At 35.1% G+C, this 23444-nt stretch overlaps 1 protein-coding gene across 3 annotated transcripts in view; it reads left to right on the top strand.

The window, feature by feature from the left end:
* The window catches only part of YIPF7 (Yip1 domain family member 7), a 54661-nt gene extending 36752 nt beyond the window's left edge, over window positions 1-17909 (top strand). For 2 of the 3 annotated variants that reach the window (XM_074040937.1, XM_074040936.1), the window contains exons 3-5: window positions 11053-11198; window positions 15460-15641; window positions 17661-17909. In XM_074040937.1, coding sequence (XP_073897038.1) covers window positions 11053-11198; window positions 15460-15641; window positions 17661-17823 — 491 coding nt within the window. In that variant the 3' untranslated portion in view covers window positions 17824-17909. Of the gene's footprint in view, window positions 1-4564; window positions 4730-11052; window positions 11199-15459; window positions 15642-17660 lie in introns of all 3 variants that reach the window. The other variant, XM_065544959.2, reaches the window with a different exon arrangement.
* Window positions 17910-23444: the final 5535 nt, after the last annotated feature.

The following is a 23444-nucleotide window of genomic DNA, read 5'->3' as shown; positions in this document are numbered from 1 at the left end:
CCTGAGACAGGGGAGAGAACCCTGTCCAGACTGGGGGCTGTAAGAAGGAAGCAAGTCTCTTACTCACTGACCAAGGCTATGGCCACTGGGACTGGTCCCACCCTTCTCGTGGCAGGACCTCAGTGCAGTGGTGACTACAGTTTACCCAAGAATTCTACCAGAGGCCTGAGGACTGTTTCTCCCCACCTGTCATGGCTGGTGCATGCACTCATGACTGAGGAGCCTGAGTGTAAGCTTGCCCAGTCTAGCTCCATCTGGCTTTGGCCCTCAACCAATAATAAGTGACAAAATTGAATCGGCCATAAAAAGTCTCTAAACAAAGAAAAGGCCTGGACCAGATGAATTTACAGCTGAATTCTACCAAATGTACAAAAAAAGAACTAATACTAATCCTCCTGAAACTGTTCCCAAAAATTCAGGTGGAGGGAATTTTCTCTAAGTCATTCTACAAGGCCAGTAACACCTGATACCAAAACCAGACAAGGACACAACAACAACAAAAACTTGACCAATAGTTCTGATGGACATAGATGCAAATATCCTCAACAAAATACTAGCAAATCAAATGCAACAGCACATCAAAAAATAATATGTCATGATTTAGTAGGTTTGATACAAGGGATGAATGGATGATTTAATACATGTAAAGCAATAAATGTGATAAATCACATAAACAGAGCCCAGGACAAAAACCATATGATTGTTTCAATGGAAAATTCAGCATCCTTTCATAATAAAATCCCCCAACAAACTAGGAATATAAGGAATGTACCTCAAAATAATAAACTCTATTTAGGACACACCCACAGATAACATCATACTGAATGTGAAAAGTTGAAAGCATTTTCTCTAAGAACTGAAACAAGACAAAATGCTCACTCTCACCATTCCTGTTCAACATAGTAGTGGAAATCCTATCTAGAGAAATCAGGCAAGAGAGAAAAAAGCCATCCAAATTGGAAATTGGATGATATGATCTTATTTCTAGAAAAACCTAAAGAATTCACCAAATCCTTTTAGAGTTAATAAATGAATTCAGTAAAGCTGTAGGGTATAAAATCAACATACAAAATCAGTAGCATTTCTATACAGCAATAACTATCTACCTGAAAAAGAAATCAAGAAGGCAATTTCGTTTACAATAATTACAAACAAAATTTAGGAGTACATTTATTAGCCAAGGAGGTGAAAGATATCTACAAGGAAAATGACAAAACACTGATGAAAAATTATTGTGCATGACACAAACAAATGGAAAAACATCTCATGCTCATGGATTGAAAGAATTAATATTGTTTAAATGACCATACTGCCCAAAGCAATCTATAGATTCAATGCAATCACTATCAAAATACCAGCATTGTTTTTTAACAGAATTAGAAAAAAACTATCCTAAAATTCATACAGAACGAGAAAGAAAGCCCAAATAGCCAAAGCAATTCTGAGAAAAATGAACAAACCTACAGGCATCTCATTACCTGACTTGAAATTATATTACAAGGCTATAGTAACCAGAACACCATGGTATACTGCTATAAAAATAGACAGATACATCAATGAAAAATAATAGAAAACACATAAATAAGGTCACATATTTACAGCTAACTAATCGTTGACAATGCTGACAACAACATAAGTTGGAAAAAGGACATGCTTTTCAATAAATGGTGCTGGGACAATTGGATTGCCATTTGCAGAAGAATTAAACTGGACCTCTATCTCCCACCATATACAAAAATAAACTCAAGATGGATTAAAGACTTAAACATAAAACCTAAAACTATAAAAATGCTTGAATAAAACATACGGAAAACTTTTGGACATTAGTCTAGGCAAAGAATTTATGACTAAGACCTCAAAAGCGTAGGAAACAAAAACAAAAATAGACAAATGGGATTAAATTAAAAATTTCTGCACAGCAAAGGAAATAATCAACAGAGTGAACAGACAGCCAGTAGAATGGGAGAAAATACTTGGAAAATATTCATTTGACAGGGGACTAAAAACCAGACATACAAGGAACTGAACTCAAAAGCCAAAAACCCTGAAACAATCCCATTAAAAAGTGGGCAAGGAGTAAGGTGGTATTGCATCGTGGTTTTGATTTGCATTTCCCTGATTATTAGTGATGTTGAGCATTTTTTCCTGTTTGTTGGTCATTTGTATATCTTCTTTTGAGAATTGTGTTTATGTCCTTAGCCCACTTTTTGATGGACTGTTTTGCCCTCACCTGTCATGGCTGGTGCATGCACTCATGACTAGCGGGCCTGAGTGCAAGCTTGCCTAGTCCAGCTCCATCTAGCTTTGGTCCCCAGCCAATAATGAGTGGCAAGATTGAATCAGCAATAAAAATAGCCAACAAATGGCAAAAAAAAAAAAAAAAAAAAAAAAAAAAAAAAAAAAAAAAAAAAAAAAAAAAAACAACCCTGAAACTCAACAGCCAAAAAACCCTGACACAATCCCATTAAAAAGTGGGCAAGGAGTAAGGTGGTATCTCATCATGGTTTTGATTTGCATTACCCTGATTATTAGTGACATTGAGTATTTTTTCATACGTTTGTTGGTCATTTATATATCTTCTTTTGAGAATTGTCTGTTTATGTCCTTAGCCTACTTTTTGATGGGATAGTTTGTTTGTTTTTTTCTTGCTAATTTGTTTGAGTTCCTTGTAGATTCTGTATATTAGTCACTTTGGAATACTATTCAGCCATAAAAAGGAATGAATTAATGGCATTTGCAGCAACCTATATGGAAGTGGAGAGTATTATTCTAAGTGAAGTAACTCAGGAATGGAAAAACAAACATTGTATGTTCTCTCTATAAGTAAGAGCTAAGCTATGAGAATGCAAAGACATAAGAATAATACAGGGGGCTTTGGGGACTCGAGGGAAAGGGTGGGAGGGGTGTGAGGAATAAAAGACTACAAGATGAGTTTAATTTATACTGCTCAGGTGATGGGTGCACCAAAATTTCACAGATCACCATTAAAGAACTTATTCATGTAACCAAATACCACCTGTTTCCCCAAAATCTATGGAAATACAAAATTTTAAAAAAAGAAAAAAGTGGGCAAGAATATGAATAGACATTTTTCAAAGGAAGACATACAAATGGCCAACAATTATATGAAACAATGTTCAACATCACTAATCATCAGTGAAATGAAAATTAAAACAACAGTGAGATATCATCTTCCCCCAGTCAGAATGGCTCTTATTAAAGTGACAAAAAGTAACAGATGTTGATGGGGATGTAGAGAAAAGGGAACTCTTATACACTGTCGATGGGAATGTAAATTATTAGCCTCTATGGAAAACAGTATGAAGATATCTCAAAGAACTAAAAATAGAATGACTATTTTATCAAACAATCCCACTACTGGGTATATATCCAAAGGAAAAGAAGTCAATATATCAAAAAGGTACCTGCACTCATATGTTTATTGAAGCACTATTCACAATAGCAAAGACATGAAATTAACCTAGTATCCACCAGTGGATGAATTAATAAAGAAAATGTGGTATATATACAATGAAATACCATTCAGCCATGAAAAGAATAAAATCATGTCATTTACAACAATATACATGGAAATGGAAGTCACTATCTTAAGTGAAACAAGCCAGGCACAGAAAATCAAATATCACATGTTCTTACTCATAAAGGTGCTAAAAATACGTACACATGGAGGTAGAGAGTAGAATCATTGGCAGTTGATACTTGGAAGGGTGAGAGAGTAGGAAAGGAGTGATGGGAAATTAGTTAATGCATATAATGAATGTTATTTGGGTTATGGATATCCTAAAAGCTCTAACTTGACCACTACACAATCTATGCATGTAACAAAACTTTATATGTACCCCATAAATTTGTACAAATAAAGAGACACTAAAGCCAACTAGATAATACATTTAGCTAGGAACTCAGAGACAATTCTGTTGATAATGACTGTCATTACCAACAGAACTGGCCAGAACTGAAGTATATTTCCTTATTCACAGTGATTAGTATATGTATTTATTTTTCCTATCAGTTAACTATACTATTAAAATTATCATTTTTCCTTGCTGCTTCCACATATTTGGAGGGGCTTCGTTGCTGGAGACGGTCCCTGAAGATAAGTAAAAAAGCAGCAGTGTGTGATGAGCAGATCACTGTTCAGAAAGCTTCATGCCAGAGTCCAGCCCCTGCAATGTTATTTTGTGTTACTGGACAAGTCATTTAGTCTCTTTGAAGTTCTGTGTCTTTTTCTGTAAAATGAGATTAGAAATACAGCTTTTACCTCATAGAGTTTTAATTGAGAAAAGATTAGTGGAAGCATTCAGCATGTTGTACATGCTCAATTAATGTTTATTGATATGGATTATTTTTCCAGAAGCCTTTAGATGACCAGTTGTTTTACATTTTTGGACTAAAGTTAAATTTTAAGTAAGTTGTTTCTTTCATGAGTAAATACTCATAAAAACTACGTGAATTCATATAAGTAAAATTGTAACTTTCCTACTTTATTTATCATGATACCTTTTTCTTAGACCTAAAAATGTTTGTATTTTTCTTTTTCTAGACAACAAGCTGGTGAGCAGCCTCAGCCTGCCTCTTTTGTTCCATCAGAGACGCTCATGTCACCAGGTTATGCAGGACAATTTTTTCAGCCAGCATCCAACTCAGATTATTATTCACAATCTCCTTACATTGACAGTTTTGATGAAGAGCCTCCTTTGCTAGAAGATAAGTTAAGGAAGTGTTATTAATGTCTGTACAGCTAGTAGAATAATAGCAATAATTAGCACTTAATGTGTGCTGTCAGCCTGCAGTGTACAGTGTTTTATGTGTGATTGTTTCACGTATAACAAGAGTTTGCTGAACCAAAACCCTTAAACCGTTGGAAGTTTGTTGCATGTTTGCGTAGGGGAAATTGGGTGTAGATATGGGCCATTCTGTGACATTGCTGCACTTATTAAATGCTCCTTCACTCTTTCTTAAATTTGAACTCCTTGGCCAAGAATAGAAAAAAATGCAGACATCTTTTGGCAAAGTAGTTACATCAGAGTGACCACCCTTCCCACCCAGTTAATGAAGCACTTCATAACAGCATATTTTATTTTCTGCTATGTTTTCCTGGGAGCAAAGTGGATAGTTTCTCAAATTAATATTTTTGTTGTCATTGTTGACATGGAGACAAGCCAGTATTTTTCTTTCCTGACTCATGCAAGCCCTTTCATCTCACTTGGCATGAGTAGGTGAGGAAGTATATAAATCCAGTAAATAACGCTCCTGCTGGGAAGGTAATCCAGAGATTCTTAGAGCTGAAGGTCCTTAGGGGATTTTGGAGTTGTTCCATCCACTGGTTTTTTTTTTTTTTTTTTCATATGTAGCCAGTCTGTATGTGCTGTTTTTGCTCTTAAACAAGATTAATACAGTGCTAGAAACATAGGTGTTAAGACACTAAAACCCCAAGTGGATTTAAATTTGAGAACCAAGCAGAAATAGTCACTGGTTAACTGCTGCAAGGCCTTTGCATGTAGTCAAGTGAAAAGGAATAGATTAAAATTTCCAGTATTTTACATCACAAGATGTAAAGATGTTTGCCTCACATGAACACAACCAACCACATTCTTCTTTCTTTTCCTTAAAAATGTAAAACCGTGAAAGATTTAAACTGTTCAGAACAGAACAGAGATTTATATAATTGATCTATTGGCTCTTTGGAAGCCAGTCAAGTTTCTGGATCAGTTATCTTTAACCAGTTCATTCTGTTTTGCCTCTACAAGTAATAAACACTTAAAAGTTACAAGTTATTCTAGTTAAACATTTTTCTTGGCTTTGCCAATATCTCTGCCTAATTGTCTTCAGAATTGGGAAAACAGAGAAGCATAATAAAAATATAAAAATTACTTCAAATCTTGTCTCAAAGACATGACTATCATTAACAATTTGATGTATTTTCTTCTAACCTTTATTCTATTTTCCTATGAATGCCTATGTATATGTATTATGCATGAATATACATGCATACTTTAAAGTAAAATACTATTTTTTCAATGAATATATATACGTTTGAGTACTTAAGTATTGCATTCTTTTTATTTACTTTATGTCACGAGCATTTTTTTTTTTTTTTTTTTGAGATGGAGTCTCACTCTGTTGCCCAGGTTGGAGTGCAGTGGCCCAATCTCGACTCACTGCAACCTCTGCCTCCTGGGTTTAAGCGATCCTCCTCCTTCAGCCTCCTGAGTAGCTGAGACTGCAGGTGCACACCACCGTGCATGGCTAATTTTTGTGTTTTTAGCAGAAACAGGGTTTTACCATGTTGTCAAAGCTAATCTCGAACTCCTGACCTCAGGTGATCCGCCTGCCTCAGCCTCCCAGAGTGCTGGGATTACGGGCATGAGTCACTGTGTCCAGCCTGTCACGAGCACTTCTATACAAACATTCTTTAAAGTCATTAAATATTATTTGAAAACAATTTATAATGGTTTCATAGAGCTCTATTATATAACATAACCATAATTTAAACACACCTTAAAGGTTATTCCTTATAGCAAGTAATGCTTTGCCATCTTTGACCTTTGTAGAGTCTGTCCTTAGGATGTACCCATAACAGTGGGATTGCTGGGTTAAAGGTACTGACACTGTCAAATGATGTCAAAAATGGTGTTCTACTCCACTTCCAGAGTAGAATATGACATGTCTTTGTCAATTTCATAGGAAAAAAGGAAAAAGGAATACTTTGTACCTCTGGGTTACTAAAAAAATTTTGACATTTCTCGTATGTGTATTGACTTTTTATTTTTCACGTTTTTTTTGGTTCAGATTTCTATAGAATTTAAAGAGTTTTCTTTCCTTGTTTATTTTTTAGGGATTTTATATAGTAACCATATTAATTATTGTCTAGAATATGTATTTTAAACATTTTTTTCCTAGCTTGTGTTTGCCATCTGATTTGTTTATGGGTCATTGGGACATATTAAAAGTGTGATATTAATTTTTTAAACCCAGAATATGTTTCCTAGTAACATTTCTTTCCAATTGTTGTTTGTTTAAAATCTATTTCTCCAGCTCTAGGTACTGCCTCTATCTCCTTATAGATGCTCACATTTTAAAATTATCCTTTTGTATTTTTTGTTTTATATTGAAATTATTATTCAATAGTTGTTTAAGCTTAATATGTGAAGTAAGATTTAATTTTTTTCTGTACTGCTTAACTATTTTTTTCTGCAGCATTTATTGAAAATAATCTTTTCTACTATCTGAAATGTCTCTACTGTTGCATTAATTTACCACTCTCTATACATCCTCCTCTAGCATGTCTTTCAATTTGAATAGAAAATACGTAATAGATTTTTATTTCCATTTTATACAGCTCAGAGTCAATTTCCCCAAAATATACAGTGTATTAGAACAGCAGTCCCCAACCTTTTTGGCACCAGGGAACAGTTTTGTGGAAGACAATTTTTCCACAGACAGGTTGGGGAGATGGTTTTGGGATGAAACTCTTCCACTTCAGATCATCAGGCATTAGTTAGATTCTCATAACAAGCGTGCAGCCTAGATCCTTTGCATGCACAGTTTACAATAGGTTCATGCTCCCATGAGAAACTAATGCAGCTGATCTGGCAGGAGGCGGAGCTCAGGTGGTAATACTTGCTCGCCCACTGCTCACCTCCACCTCCTGTTGTGTGGCCCGGTTCCCAACAGGCCATGAGCAAGTTGGTATGGGTCCATGGCCCTGAGTTTGGGAACCCCAGTATTAGAAGATAGAGTACCTAATATAATTTTGTGTTTTGAATCTATGAAATATCTGGATTTTGGATCCAATGTATTCTTCAAGCTGAGTGACTTGTGAAAGCCTCAAGCCTCTTTTGTCTAAAGATATGAAAAAGGCCATGATATGTCTTTTTCAGATATAAAAAATGATACAATTTCTAGGATAATGCATTAAATAACATTTACTAGTTTTTATTGACCATCCATCAGAATGGCCTATAAAATTATCAAGCTATAATAATGAACATTCCTTGTTGCACAAAAAGCATGTTGTTTCAAAAGAGTCCTTCTTTATTTCTTAAATATTTTGTTGTCTAAAATATTTGTTTGGTTTTATGTAAGAATGATAAATTTTGCTTTTAATGTAAAATCAATATGTTAAATGCATTTTTGAGAATAATAGTAAATTCAAACCTGTCAGATAAGAAGAATTACTGATATTTGGTATGTTGTATTTATAGCATAGCTTGACGCTTCTATATGAAAGGCCAGTGCCACAATTTGCATAGAAAATAGAGATCTTAATTCACTTTTATAGCATATGTATCATATACTTTACTACCACTAGATGACAGCAAAACAATAAATTTTGCATTCAAATTTTACAGCAGTTTTATCTTCTTTTATTTTGTACAATAAGATGTTATATTAGAGTATGTATAATTAATAAGTAGTTATAATCGCTCACATACCTTATAATAAATAAAAAACACAATATTATTGAGATATTTCAGTAGAAAGCACATAAAATATTTTTCATTATGAAAATATTTATATGGGCTTATATTAATTTACTGTCTCATGGCTTGATGTTAAAATATGTGCAGGAGTTAGTTATGCCATTAAATAAATGGTTGACATCAGTAATGATGTTGCATAAAGCATTTTTCATCTGAATTTCTTCCAAAATAATTATGTTTTTTGAGGAAAAGGTGTTTGGAATTTACCACTTTATTGTGGTAAATACTGAAAATGTATTTTTAGCATAAATGCCAAAATTAAAAAATAAAGTTTGAGAACATAAGCTTCAGGTGAAATTAATTTAAAATTAATTAATTTTAAATATATAGCATATCTCAATTTTTAAAGTCTTCTTCTCTTTCAAAAATTATATTAGACATTCTAACCTCCTTTAAGCTTGGTGAACTGCTCATATTATTCAAAGTGTATGTTCATTAATAAATATACAAATGCACTGTGGAAATAAAGGATGAAACAAGAAAGCGGAAATGTAAATTATTTGCTATTAATTTAACTATTCGATTTTTTTAAGCTTAAAATAACAGATGTCATTCTGGGCATGAAATGAATAAAACTTTATTTCTTGGTTTAGACCAGTGTCTAGCTGACCCTCTGAAAATTTCTGAGTTGTTAGAACAAGGGTCCTCTGTGTCATGGGGTTTATTAAAAGTCTGTGTTGTAGTCTGTGTACAGAAAGTCAGCTTTGCAAGGTATTTAGGTGGTATGTGCCTCTGTAAAATAAGTTGAGCTATACCCCTGTATCTGACCAAAGAAAGTTACTAAAGCTTGGAAGCGTAGTTACATGCCACATACAAATACATTTAGGAAGACAGTCCTTCACATGGAAGAATTGGGCTCATTAAAATATATATATATATATATGATTAGACGAACATTGACCCAACCACAACTCTATGGTTAAACACGTGCTTTCTTGAGTCAGATTGCGCAGCATTGAAAGCTAGGTTTTCTATTACTGCTTTGTGTCTTCAGACAAATTAATCTCTCAAAGCCTTATATATCCGATGCATAAAATAGGGATAAAATAATAGCAATTGATTGTGCATTTATAAGACCAATTTTTGTAAATCTTGTGAAGTCCATAGCAAACACTCAGTAAATTTTAGCTTTTATTCTTCCTAGCCTCCACGTCACCCTTACGGACATTCTGAAATTATAGAAGGAGGATAACCAATTTGATTGCTGGTCCCTAAATAGTGAAGTCATACTCTTCTCTTTGAATGTTCTCTTTCTCTACCCTAGATACATCTTAGGTGATCTCTACAGGAGTGGTAGGAAAAGAAACCAATGTGGTATCAATACTTATTTCTATGTTCAAGGGATGTCAAATGGCTCGGTATTTGCTTTATAGTAATGAGAGAAGCAGATTCTAGCAGAAGGATCTGTGAGGCAGCAGTCAGAAGTCTTTGAAAAGTGGGAATTGGAGAAAAAAAATTAGAAATTTCTAAATAGGTTTGGACTCATGAACGCTGAACTTCACTGATTTTGGATACTTTATTTGAATATTACCATGTATAAAAGAGAAAGGTTAACTTGTCTCAAGAATTTAATCTTTGAATACATAGACTCAGCTTCACAGTACATTGACCTTACAAAAATATGTGTGCACATCATGATCACTTTTACTTGCAGAAAGAGCCCTTTTCCCCTCTGTGTAGTTTCATTCATTTAGCATAAAATTGCTCTTCTCATTAGGCACAGTGGACTTGGACTCAGTCTCATTAGTTTAGTATAGTACTACTAATTTAAAAATTATGCCATGGCTGATATGACGGGATTTCAGAAGTGTCAGCAATTGAAAATACAGGAAAAGGGCCAGGTGCGGTGGCACAGGGCTGTAATCCCAGCAGTTTGGGAGGCCAAGGCAGGAGGGTCCCTTGAGCCCAGGAGTTCGAGACCAACCTGGGCAATTTAGTGAGACCTCATCACTATGGAAAAAAAAAAAAATTAACCAAGTGTGGTGGTGCATGCCACAACTGAGACATGAGTCTCAGTTACACAAGAGACTAAGCGGAGGAGCTGGGATCATGCCACTGCACTCCAGCCTGGATGACAGAGGGAAACCCTGTCTCAAAAAAGAAATTTAAAAAAAAAAAAAAGAAAATACAGGAAAAGGAACTATCTAGATGGACAATAGGATGAAATTTTTGATCTGCTAGCTACAATTTTATTTTTTACTGTATATTGCCAATTTCCCAATTTTTAATTAGATTGAAAGCTTGTATTTGCTGCATAAATCAGGGAATGTTTTCCTTGATGGAAATATTTCTCTAACACATTTCTTTTAAGTCATTCTTTGGAAACCAAATTACTTTTTAGTTTGTTTTTTAAAGATTTGTATGTTACATAGAACTTGAGTTTCTGTGTAATACAGAACTTGGAACTTCAGAAGGTATGATAAAACAATCAGATTAAAATGCTAAGTAAGTTAATCAGATATGTTAACCTTTAAAGAGTGTAACTTATTTTTATTTTTCTATATTTATATTATCATATTATCTATCTTTTTTTTCCTTTTTACAGAACTTGGAATCCATTTTGATCACATATGGCAAAAAACTTGGACAGTGTTAAATCCAATGAAGCCAGCAGATGGCAGTATTATGAATGAAACGGACCTCACTGGACCCATTCTTTTTTGTATAGCCCTGGGAGCCACCTTGCTTCTGGTAATGTGTCCCAATAAGCACCAGATTTTAATGCTTGTCCTTGCCAGTGCTGGTTTTGAAGCAATATGTATAAATATAATAGAAACTGTGTCACTTTACATAGTGAATTTTGTTAAGTGAGAGAGAATAATTTAACCATAGTGACAAAAATATGCTACCATTATGCATTGCAACAGCTAAAACGTATAAATTTAAATAGAATTTCAAAAATCAAGAAGGAGATCAAAGTAGGAGCTCACTTATGTCTTTTTTGTTATTAAGAAAAGACTAAATCTGGAATAATGGGAGGAAAACAGATTTGGGAGATATAAGGCCTACATTTTATTTTTTGTTTTTTGTGAGAGTTCTATTGTGACACTGAATAAGTCACTTCTCTTTGGTCACCATTTTCTTTGCTGTGATAAATCTCCAGACTATTTCTAACATCGTATGAGGTACGAGACTGATCTCCTTGTTTTGGGTTAGGCTACTAGGAAAAAGTTAATTTGCAATGACAAGCTATGATTTGTTTACTCAGCCTACATATTTCCTCTAAAATGTTAGTTTTCCACATTTTATGAAGACATTTGTTCCCCGACTTCACCATATGTCTTATGTATGCTTTCATTCTTTATATCTGGAAGTAATGGTATTAAGGGTCACTAAAAACGTGACCTAAGTAAAGTTTAAAAGACATTCTAGCTCATAGTTTAGGAAAATGTTTCATTAAAAAAAAAAAAAAAAAGGAATAAGAAAAAAATGAGAAAATGTCTCTGACTTTATACCAAGGAGGAGATGGCAATACAATAAAAACAGAGAATGATAAAGATGGTCAAGGCAGTGTGAAAAATGCTGTTTCATTAAGACACAAAGAGATAAACTAGGCAGAATAAATAATATGAGAAATTAAACATTATAAAAAAAGCTCTTACAATAACTATTTAGCCCTTCTCCCCATTTTCCTGCTCTTCATGTTCCATAATAATAATTTCTTCCAGTGGATATACAATTTTCAAAAGTAGTTGTAAAATGCATTTGCAACTAAATAAAATTCTGCTTTTCAATTATTATATATAATCAATCAAAATACTGATAGCAATCTAGTTTCTGCAGGTAATTTGGCCAATAATAACATCATGTTAATCCAATACAATAGTATTTAGTGATAACATCTTATTTCTTTGTACTACAGCAAGTGCAAATACTCTGTAAATCAAACACTATATCAACTAGAGTTTTAATTTAGTCTCTAACCTCCCTTCTTCTGTCTTTGTCACAGTAATTTGATAATCTTAGATTAACTGCTAAGTAAGGCCATGTCAATTAATCAAATAGTCAGAAACAATCAATTTAATATATTAACTCATCTTTCTTTTTCAAGTCATTTGTAATAAAACAGCTGTTTGTTCTGTAGCAGAACATCACTGTTACCATCCCTTAAAGAACAGCATCAATTCCATTATGATCTCTCTTGGATGCATAATGTTAGTTAGAGTTATTTACATATCCCTTCTTATATTTTAAATACAAAGCAATAGAGGCAAAAATTCTTAACTGGAAGCGAGAAAATTGGATCTACCCTAGCTTTGCCACTTGCTGTAATCTTTAACCTTCGGCTTCATATTTCTAGGCTTTCATTTCGTTTTCTTCAAGGCAAAAGGAGTTTATTTAAGTAGCTCTTCAGGTTCTATTTAGTTCTAAAATTGTGTAGAATATGTGAAAATATGTATTTTCTGAATGTCTTTATGAAACCTTATCACTTGAAATTTTACCATTAGATATGATAACTTTCAAATTGATTCTGATATAGAGCAAAAAGGACTCCCCCAAAACACCAACTGAATATTAATTAAAGTATGATTTAACTCAGAATTCATTTGATTATAGATTAATTCTTTCCTGGATATGTAGAATTAAAATGTAAGAGTGATTTTACTGGCTGATACAGGAATTTTACTAGAGAAAGCAAACTAAATCCAGAATCAATATCCAAATCTGTTTATCATCTCTGGAGTCATAAGAGTCATAGTCACATATGCTTCCTTCTTTGAGATTCATGCTGACATAAGACGCCATTCTTTCAGTGGACTTTCTTCAGGCAAAAGGAGACAAACCAAAGAAAGCTTCAAGCACTTAGCACAAATTTAGTTTTACTTATTCTTTTCGCCCAAATTATTTTCATTTCCAACACCAAGAAGACAAATGGTTTAAAGCTTTTGCTCCATTTAACTTTTCTGGTAGGGCCAAGAGCGTGGTCTGAAAAAGCAACATGCATGGCCAATTTAAAAGTGCAATCAGAAGAACACTAAGTATTTTAAATCACGATGTGGTAATGAGGATGGTATAGGGAGGATCCTTAAAAATTTTGAGGTTAAAAAAATAGAACATTTATTTTCTATTTCGATTATAAGCCCTTGTTAGAATTTGAAACAATTCTTTAAAATGGCAGTGATTTAGGCTAAATGGAATTACAACTTAAATTGGACAAACTACCAAAGAAAGACACGATGAGAGAAGTTCATAACTGACATGAAAACACACAACTTTACTACCAAATTAGCTTCATCTACTCCCTATTTGCCCCACTCCATTTGTAGAACTGCCTTTTCAGGACAGGAAGGTGCAGTTAGGTGTCCTTTGGGTGTAAGAGAGTTGTCCTATACCATTAGGACTAGCCCTACCTCATATTTATCCCATCCAAGTAAAATATTAAGTAGATGGTTTCTCTAATGCATGACAATGATGTGAAATTGTCTTTATTTTGCAAGTGGAGCAAACTCACCCAATAAAGCAGTGGATAGCTGATGTGTTTCTCTAGCATGTCCATCATTAGCATTATTTCATTAAATGGCCACAAGAATACAGAAGATATCATAAGAATTTATCAGTGGCTAATGCTGGAGACAATTCTGCCAGCAAAAGTCAGGAATATTTATGAAAGGACTTCATAGTGATCAACGCTCCAACTGCAGAGGAAGAAGAATTCAGAATAGGTGAACAATTTTGAACATTGAAATAGCTATGACATTCTCCATTACCCTGATTAATTGTAAAATAAATATCTCTGAAAGACTTCATAGATAATAGCATGGAGAAGGAAAAGTGACAGCTAAAAAGCTCTTTCTCTCCTGAATCAATTTATCAGCTCCCTCACTGTTTTTGTCTAATTCCCATGAAAACCAGAGACAGCCTATTCAACTTTTATCTAGAAGTTATGATCAGCATAATGTAAATATAAAAAATTAATGAATTTTTAACTGTAGCTTTGGTATTCTCAGAAAGCAAACATTAAAATATCCTCTTTTGAAGTAATAGTATGCTGTGATTTTCTCTGAATGCATTTACTGGGGCTTGTACTCACAAAATACTAGCTCTGTGAGCAATGGCTGTTTTTATGAGTTTTCCTCAGAAGATTGGTGGTGTACTCTGAACACTACTAACTTCCTTTGACAGTACACCTTTTATGATTCATTACCAGTTAGTTTATATAAATCACCTTTTCATAAGGCGTGGTTAATCAACCTGGCAATAGGTATCATGAAACATAAAAGGATTCTGTGTTCAACTAAGTGCTAAATTAAATAGGGTTAAATATGTGCCATTATTTTGGGACTTATTTAGGACTTGTAAGAGCTCCTGTTGATGTTCAGGACCTACATTTTAGAGCTGAAATACCTAGGTTCAAAGCCAACCTCCATTGCTTAGCGTTATATTACCTTGGGCAAGTTACTTATCCTCTCTGCACCTCAGCGCCCTCATGTTTAAGTTGGTGTAATTATGATACTTATTTCATAAGGTGGTTATGTGGATTAAATAAATATATGTGGCACACTTAGAATGGGTTCCAACATGGTAAATCTTGTAGATGTTTGCTAATTTTACTAATATGCCTTATAAATCCACAAGACTAAAATCGGGTTTTTTATTCCTCTATTCAATCACGTAATTATTTAATAAATATGTGGACAAAGTATAGTCTTACTTATGCCTTGTACTCTTAATAGACAATTTATAATAAAAAATAAGTCTAGAAATAGTCTATCTTCTTTGTAGCATGCTTATTCCTTCCTAACTCTAGTCAGAAGTGTTTGTTTTCAGAATCTGAATTCAAACCATTGGCCATGTTTTTCCCAGAACTACCAGTCTCCTGATGACAGTCCTACAAAGACAGGGAACAGCACTGAACTGACTCTAACACGCTCTCTGCTTCGTGATATTCAGATTTCCTCTTGGTGTCCATTGTGTGTTCAAACTGTTTTTTTTTTCCCCCACGTCTTTTCAGGCAGGAAAAGTTCAGTTTGGTTATGTGTATGGCATGAGTGCCATTGGCTGCCTTGTGATTCATGCCTTACTGAATCTGATGAGCTCTTCAGGGGTGTCATACGGCTGTGTGGCCAGCGTGCTGGGTTACTGCCTGCTCCCCATGGTCATCCTGTCTGGCTGCGCCATGTTCTTTTCATTGCAGTAAGTGTCGGTGTGCTCTCATTGACCTCACATGCACAATCATAGCCAAGGTTTGCCACAGGCATGCAAAAGTTAAGCCCTTTCTGATTGTTTTGGTAGTGGAACTGGGAAAAGCATGGCTATTAAAAGCTACACATAGATTCAGAAAAGTAGGTCAGTTTTGGCCCAGGTGCTGTTCTTACTTCATTCAGTTACTTAAAAAATAAGTTAATCCAAGTTATCTTTAAAACTGGCACTTTTTGGCTGGGCACGGTGACTTGTGCCTGTAATCCGAGCACTTTGGGAGGCCGGGGTGGGTGAATCATCTGAGGACGGGAGTTCGAGACCAGCCTAACCAACATGGAGAAACCCTGTCTCTACTAAAAATACAAAATTAGCCAGGCATGGTGGCGCAGGCCTGTAATCCCATCTACTTGGGAGGCTGAGGCAGGAGAATCACTTGAACCCAAAGGCGGAGGTTGCAGTGAGCCAAGATCATCCCATTGCACTCCAGCCTGGGCAACAAGAGCAAAACTCCATCTAAAAAAAAATAAATAAAGAAAAGAAAAGAAAAAAAAAAACTGGCACTTTTTAAGTTGTCACATTTTTCAATGTGAACTATCGTCATGTGTAAAATAACAACTACAGGAAATTCACTTGTTTGATTTTGGAAGAGTAAGTGCCTGGTGAACACTGATAAATTGCTTCGGCTTTCAGGCACTCTGCCTTCTGGGCTGAAAACAACTATTCTTTCTCAGCTGGGCTCCTTGCCGGGTAGAATTCCCAGGAACCCTGATGAGGATATTAATGTTGGAGAATTTTATAACATACATGCTCAGTCAATATTTTTTTTTCTTCCTTAATTTAGGCAATTAGTATGTGCAACTCAAGACCATTACTAAGAATACAGTACATTAAACAACTCTAGAAATTATCTCTAATAGGTATTACTTAAATCAATAAATGTAGTACTTATTTGGTGTTTTTAAAATATGTTTGGTTTATTAATAGTCTGAGGCATTAGAAGCCATACTATAGAGCTTTTCACTTGTTTTGCTTTCGTTCAATTATTAGAAGTAGATATTTCTGTCATTTTCATAAATAATAAACACAATTCCCAACTTCAGAGTCAAACCAAGATCAAGTAAGGCAGTTTAGTTTGGTGGTGAAAAGAGTACTATGATAGGAGAGATCTTGACCTGTTGTCCACTTCACCATGCAATTTTTGTCATCATTTTATTGCTTTAAAACCGGGCAGTAGACATCTCCTGAGATTTCTCCCAGCTCTCATGTCTTATTTTTCTAAATAATGCATTCTGTTTAGCACATAAGAAAGGAAATTCACTCTTGACCACCTTTCCTGCCTTATTATACTCCAAGTGACCCGACTTGACTATCTTATTTGCTCACTTGCCTCCACAGTTACTTTTTGAAGATACCAGGTGAACAAATCTATTTCAACATTCTAAAAATATACAAAATGGAACTTCAAGGATGAAGTGGGAAGCCACACACATACGTGCTTTCCTGTCCCATGTGCTCCTTACTTGAGCTGTGTCAGACTTTTTGTGATGTCCGACAAAAACCTGAGAAGTAGATCTGAAAGTAGCGGGAATTAGGCACCTCACTGGAATGTAACTCTGTCCATCCTTCTCCCATACCATTGGCCAATTTTTGAGACAAGTAGGGGAAAGGAAGTCTATAGCTATAAGGATGTGAAGGCTCTCAATGCTGTATTTAAGAGAATTTTAGGAGTTAGGATTTGAATATTGACAGATGAGAGGAGAGTGACTGCAGGTGACTTCTACTGTTTTTTCTAATTCAGGTTTAACAGAAATATAAAATATTTAGCCTCTGTAATGAATTTGACTAAAAAATGCCTAACTCGTCAAGGGCTTTTGTTCATATATTTCATGATTTTCATTTTACCACTGGAAAAAGTAGTTATAAATATTGTACCAAGGATATTTCAGAGGCAGCTTTAACTCAATGGTCTCTTTTCTACTGGCACAGGCAATCATCTCTTTGTCTTTGCTGCAGGGGCACCTTTGGAACCGTATCATCGCTGGTCATCATTGGCTGGTGTAGTCTCTCAGCTTCCAAGATCTTCATTGCAGCCTTGCACATGGAAGGACAGCAGCTTCTTGTTGCCTACCCTTGTGCCTTACTTTATGGACTTTTTGCCCTCCTAACAATTTTCTAAAGAATGTATGAGACAGCATTTCAAGACTCTATTTGCTTGCTGTCCAGATTATTTTGGAAATAAATTAACATTCAAATTTGATGATATGATTTTTGTTTTATTGCTTTTGAAAGAGTAATAAGCAGAGAGACAAAGCAGCACTTAAGGGTGGTGCTCTAATAGCCCATTGATTTGAATGATGTTTTGCTTTTGAGTTTGGTGCATTAAAACATTTCAAAATACTTAAAATAAAAAGGGATACAGTTGCTGTACTGATCAACCCTGCCTTTCTCAATAGATGTATTTCTGAGAAACATAAGTAAATAAAATCATATGTGTACTAAAAGGAAATCTCTAGTAAGCCTTTTCAGAAACTTTCATGACAGCTCAAGCTGTGTGCCTGTGGCTACAGTTCCACTGTTCTGCACCTTTGGAGAGTTCAGGGGTATGTTATACAGGGTTTTACTTACCTAAAGAATCAAAGAACCTCTTGCCTCTCAATTCACTTACCTTAATAACTATTCTTCAGTCTCATTTAAATAATGCATTGACTCACCGCTTTTTCAAGCCCTCACTTCCTTCTTACTTGGTTTAGATGCCATGGCTCATTACTATAATTTCTTTCTTGCATGTATCCTCAGCAACCTTGCCATTTTCTCCCTAAGTAGGTGAATGTTACTAGAAGAAATCCCACTTCATATTTATAGTATTACCATGCCTTAAATGGTCCCTCAGTACTACCCTTGAATCCCACTACATTCTCTTAAATTTGCCTCCATGCTATCTGAGATGAATATATCACACAAATTTTTCACCGCTCAAATCCCCAACACTCCTTCCTCATGTTCTACTGTTTGTTTATTCTTATTTTATTGCAAAACAGAATCATCTAGAAGAAAAGTGCTTATCTTCCCACTTTCTTCTTGCTCAACTTACATGCACCTTTACCCATATATACTCTTATTTTCTTCTCATCTCTCTCTTCTCTCCACAGCCAGCCCCTCCACCTGCATAATCCATATTTTCTCATCACCTATCATTTATGTCAGCACATGAACATGTTTCAATAACTCTTATCTTAAAATAAAACTCCTTTGATTTTACATCTTTCTCCAGTTATGGCTCATTCTCTTTTTTTATTGCAAAAATTCTTGAAGGAGTTTTCTATTGTCTCTGCTTCTACTTTATCATTTCCCATTCTTGCTTTCCTACATTCTAGGCAATAATTTATCACCCTATTTACCAAGACCACCTTTGTCAAGTTAGCAACAATGCCCATGTCTTGCAACATTCAGTGGTCAATTCTCAGTTTCATTTCATCTGAACCCTGACAGGTACTTATTTGATTACCCAATCTCCATTAGCCACTATGCTGAAGCACTTCTTCACTTAAATTCTAGAGTGTCACATGTTCTTGAATTATTTTCCTACCTCACAAGTAGCTTCTTTTCAGTCTCCTTGGCTGAGCTTTCCTCTTCTTCTCAGACTTAAATATCTTCTCTAATTCTCCCTTGCTAGATGAGCTCATTTTATTGGATAACTTCAAAATCAAATGACCCCTAAATTTCCATCTACATTCAATACTCTTCCCTAAGCTCTTAACATATGTACACAACTTATACTTAATATTTCTATTTGATCGTTAATACGGTATTCTCAATAATAGCATATCTGAAACCAAACCCTTGACTTCTATCCTGTCCTACCTGGCCTTACAAGAACCACAAATCACTCACTGGTCCATTTAATACTAGACAGTCTTGATTACTCTGACTTTCACATCCGACATCTAGTCTATCAATTATTTTGACTATGTAATCAAAACATGTCCCAAACGTCACTGTGTGTCCTGGGCTCCTTCATTGCTCAGACTACTCCAAACCACCCTCCTCTGTTGCCTCACGGAAGCAGTTTCCTAACTGGCTTTCTGCTTCCACGCTTTCACCTCCACAGGCTTTTCTACACACTAGTGCGATCCTTTGAAAATGAAAAGCAATTATGTCATCCCAAGGCCCTCTCATGGCTTTTATTCATATTTACAATAAAACTCAACCTCCTTTTTATAACTCAGAAGATTCCTTTTCAGAGTGGTCCCCAGAACAACAGCATTAGCATCCCTTGGAAGCTTATTAGGAATTCAGAATCTCAGGCCCTGGCCCAGACTTCCTGAATCAGTGTGCATTTTAACCAGATTCCAGATGATTTACATGCACAACTAAGTTTGAAAAGTGTGACACAAGAAGGCCTTGCCTGCACAATCTCACTGTGTCTTGACTTTGTGACATCATCTCCTTCCATTCTCTCTCTTGGTCACTGGTTTTATTGCTGCTTCTCAAACCACCAAGTTTATCCACCTCAGGATCTTCATAGAAATTCAGTCTTCTTGCAACGTTTTCCCCTCAGATCTTTCATGTTACACTTCTCCGTTCATATGTTACCGACTCAGAGAGGCCTTCACTGGCTTTTTTTTTTTTCCAACAGTACATCCACCCAGATTTGCTCAGTCCACCCTATGCGGTAGCTGTTATAATTACTTGAAATTATGTTATTTATTTGGTTATTTGCTTTCTATCCTCCCCCAAATCCACAGAAAATAAACACTCTGAGGTCAAAGACCTTGTCTATATGCAACAGTTCCTGATAAGGAATAGGAGACTAATATTTGTTTATTCAATTAATGAATACATAAACGAATGAGACTGTGATTGGACATTGGTCACTGTGGTGAACAAGACAGCTGAAGGTTGTAGCCCTAATGGAAATACATTGGCAGTGGACAAAAATAAACAATAAGCAATCAATTAATATGAAATAATTAAAGAAGTATGAGAAGAATTCTAAGGTAGGAGTATGTGGAAAAGAAGGCAGGATTGTAGTAAATGTTAGACTTTTATGGTCTAATAACCCATTAATAGACATATTAATTAGCACAGAATTTTCTTAAGTTCTTGATCTTTCTATTCGGGCTGCGATCCTTCATGGTGAAGCAAGAATGCCATTTATCGTAATGATTTCTCTGTAAAATCACCCCTTTGCTTAGAAGTATACTTATATTATGGACCTTTTTTTTTTTTTTTTTTTTTGAGACAGAGTCTCACTCTGTCACCCAGGCTAGAGTGCAGTGGTGTGATCTCGGCTCACTGCAGGCTCCGCCTCCCTGGTTCACACCATTCTCCTGCCTCAGCCTCCCAAGTAGCTGGGACTACAGGCACCCACCACCACACCCGGCTGATTTTTTTGTATTTTTAGTAGAGACAGGGTTTCACCGTATTAGCCAGGATGATCTCGATCTCCTGACCTCGTGATCCACCCGCCTCGGCCTCCTAAAGTGCTGGGCTTACAGGCATGAGCCACCTAATTTTTCTTCCTCTTTGGAAAGTCCTTTTACTTTTAAAAAGATAAAACTAAAAATTGCTCTAAATTCAGCATGTAAGTTGATGTTTTCCTGTGTATAAAAACAGTCATACACAGTAAAGGTTTGATATTTTTTACTGTGAAAAATTATAACCTCTATATTTAAAAGTGACATAAAGAAACTACTAAATATTCCATAACAGCAAGAAATAAGAGTAAATTATATTTAATAGTTCCTAATGACAGAGTTGTAAAACACCAAAGAATTAATGTTCAAAGAAATACAGATGATTTATATGAAAATAATTACAAAACATTAGAGGTTTATTTTAAGCAGACTTAAATTTACAGAAAGATAAACTATATCCCTGGATGAGAAGATTGGACTTCATAAGCAAATCTCCCCCAAATAAATGTGTATGTTTAATATAATCTCAGTTAAAATCCAAGAGGCATTTTTTTTAGAAAGTTGACAAATTGATTCTAAGGTTAATCTGAAAAATTAGGTAAATATATAACTGTGAAAAATTGGAAAAAAATTCTAAAACTTTATGACAATTGTTAAGTAGATTATTGTTCATCTCTGTAATTGAATGCTTGGTAACTAACAAATGTTTTGGAAGAATCATGACGGAGAAAATACACACAGTAAGTTTTCACAATTTTGATATTTACTGAGGATTTACCGTGGGCTGGCCTGGATGCTTTACATTTATTAGCTCATGTTTAGTCCTCACTGTAATTTTATGAAGTGCACTTATCATCACCTCCATTTAATAGGTGAGGCTACTGAGTTACAGAGAGGCTAAATCACTTGGCAAAGGTTACACAGCCAACGACTAGGATTTGAATAAAGGAAGCTTGATTCCAGAGCCCATAATCACTACATAACACTGTCTGTAACTAAGCAGCAACGTGTCTACTGTTCATTCTACTAGGGCTTATCTTTTCTTTTTCATCTTGGCCAATACTAGACAGGGCCAATGGGCTTCACCTAGGCAAAAAATATACTGTAAAAAGATAGAAGAATCCAGAATGTCTAAGTGGATTATAGTGGTACCTGTATGACTCCTGGGTTCTTTTCTGAACTGTAATTGAAATGAATGATGCACATTTAGATCTAGTTAGCATTTGTGTAAAAAAATTTCACAAAATATCACTCTCTCCCCCAATTCCAAGAGTTGTATACATTGTATGGATTTGTGTGGAATGAAGATATTTTCCTTTTAAATTTATTATATACTTTGTGAAATGTATCTGCAGTCAGTGAAATCTGTTACAGAACAAATGAGAAAGTGAAAGAAAACACATTTGGAGTGCACAATGAGAAATATATCTTTTTTTCCTTTATCTGAGAATGTAACATTTTCCATTTTTCTGTCTTTACTGTTTGGATGAAAGTTGCAGATTATTACTAAGGGCAAAAGGCACATTTAGTGGCAAGAGATGGCCTTCATTTCAACAGGAATGATTGGGGACATGGTCTGAAAATAAAAGTCCTGAATTACTCAGACTCAAGTGCCCCAGTTCACAACAGTTTAACTAGGGCAGTGGCCTTTGTCACATTTGATGACAGATGCTTTTCTACTCTGCTCTGACTCCAAGTGAGGGATGCCAACTGTAAACCCACATTGACAAGCTCCTGCTCCTCTTGTTCTCAGAGCATTGTAGTTTCTATTCTGTTTCTCTGACACAGTCAAGAGTCTATAGCTTTATAAATAGGTTTTCATATTTGAGTAAAAGTATCGAATAATTTTTTAAAATTTAAAAACCAACCAGTCTATGTCACAGAGAATCCTTGATGATGGTGACCAAATACATATGTTCAGAAAAAAATTGATTTTTTTGTGTGTGAGGTAGAATTCACAGTCTTTTACACTGCTGATTAGCCATACAGAATGGTGAAAATATCTTAAACAGAGACTTTGACATAGAAGAAAAGAAGGAAAGAAGTAAAGCAGGAAGGAAGGAGAAATCAGTGAATCCTAGGTTATCATCCTGGCTCTGCCTGTAAACAGTTTGCTGTATTTGAGACCATTACGTAGATTTTTGAATTTCATTTTCTTTACATGGAAAATGAAGTGAGTAATACAGAGTTTGAAAGGGCCTTGTGAGGACTAAATAAGATGCTGCATATAAATTACCTAGCCCAGTGCCCTGCATATAGTAATTACTCAGTAAGTGGAAACTTGCCACAGCTGTAATAGATCCTCAGGGATAAGATTTTAGGAAAATCTATTTGCTTTTCCATAATATCATGAATAAAATTATGGGTGAAATATGATGAC

Source organism: Macaca fascicularis, chromosome 5, assembly GCF_037993035.2.
Source record: "Macaca fascicularis isolate 582-1 chromosome 5, T2T-MFA8v1.1".
NCBI classification, from domain to species: Eukaryota; Metazoa; Chordata; class Mammalia; order Primates; family Cercopithecidae; genus Macaca; species Macaca fascicularis.
This window is presented reverse-complemented; position numbering and strand designations above follow the sequence as displayed.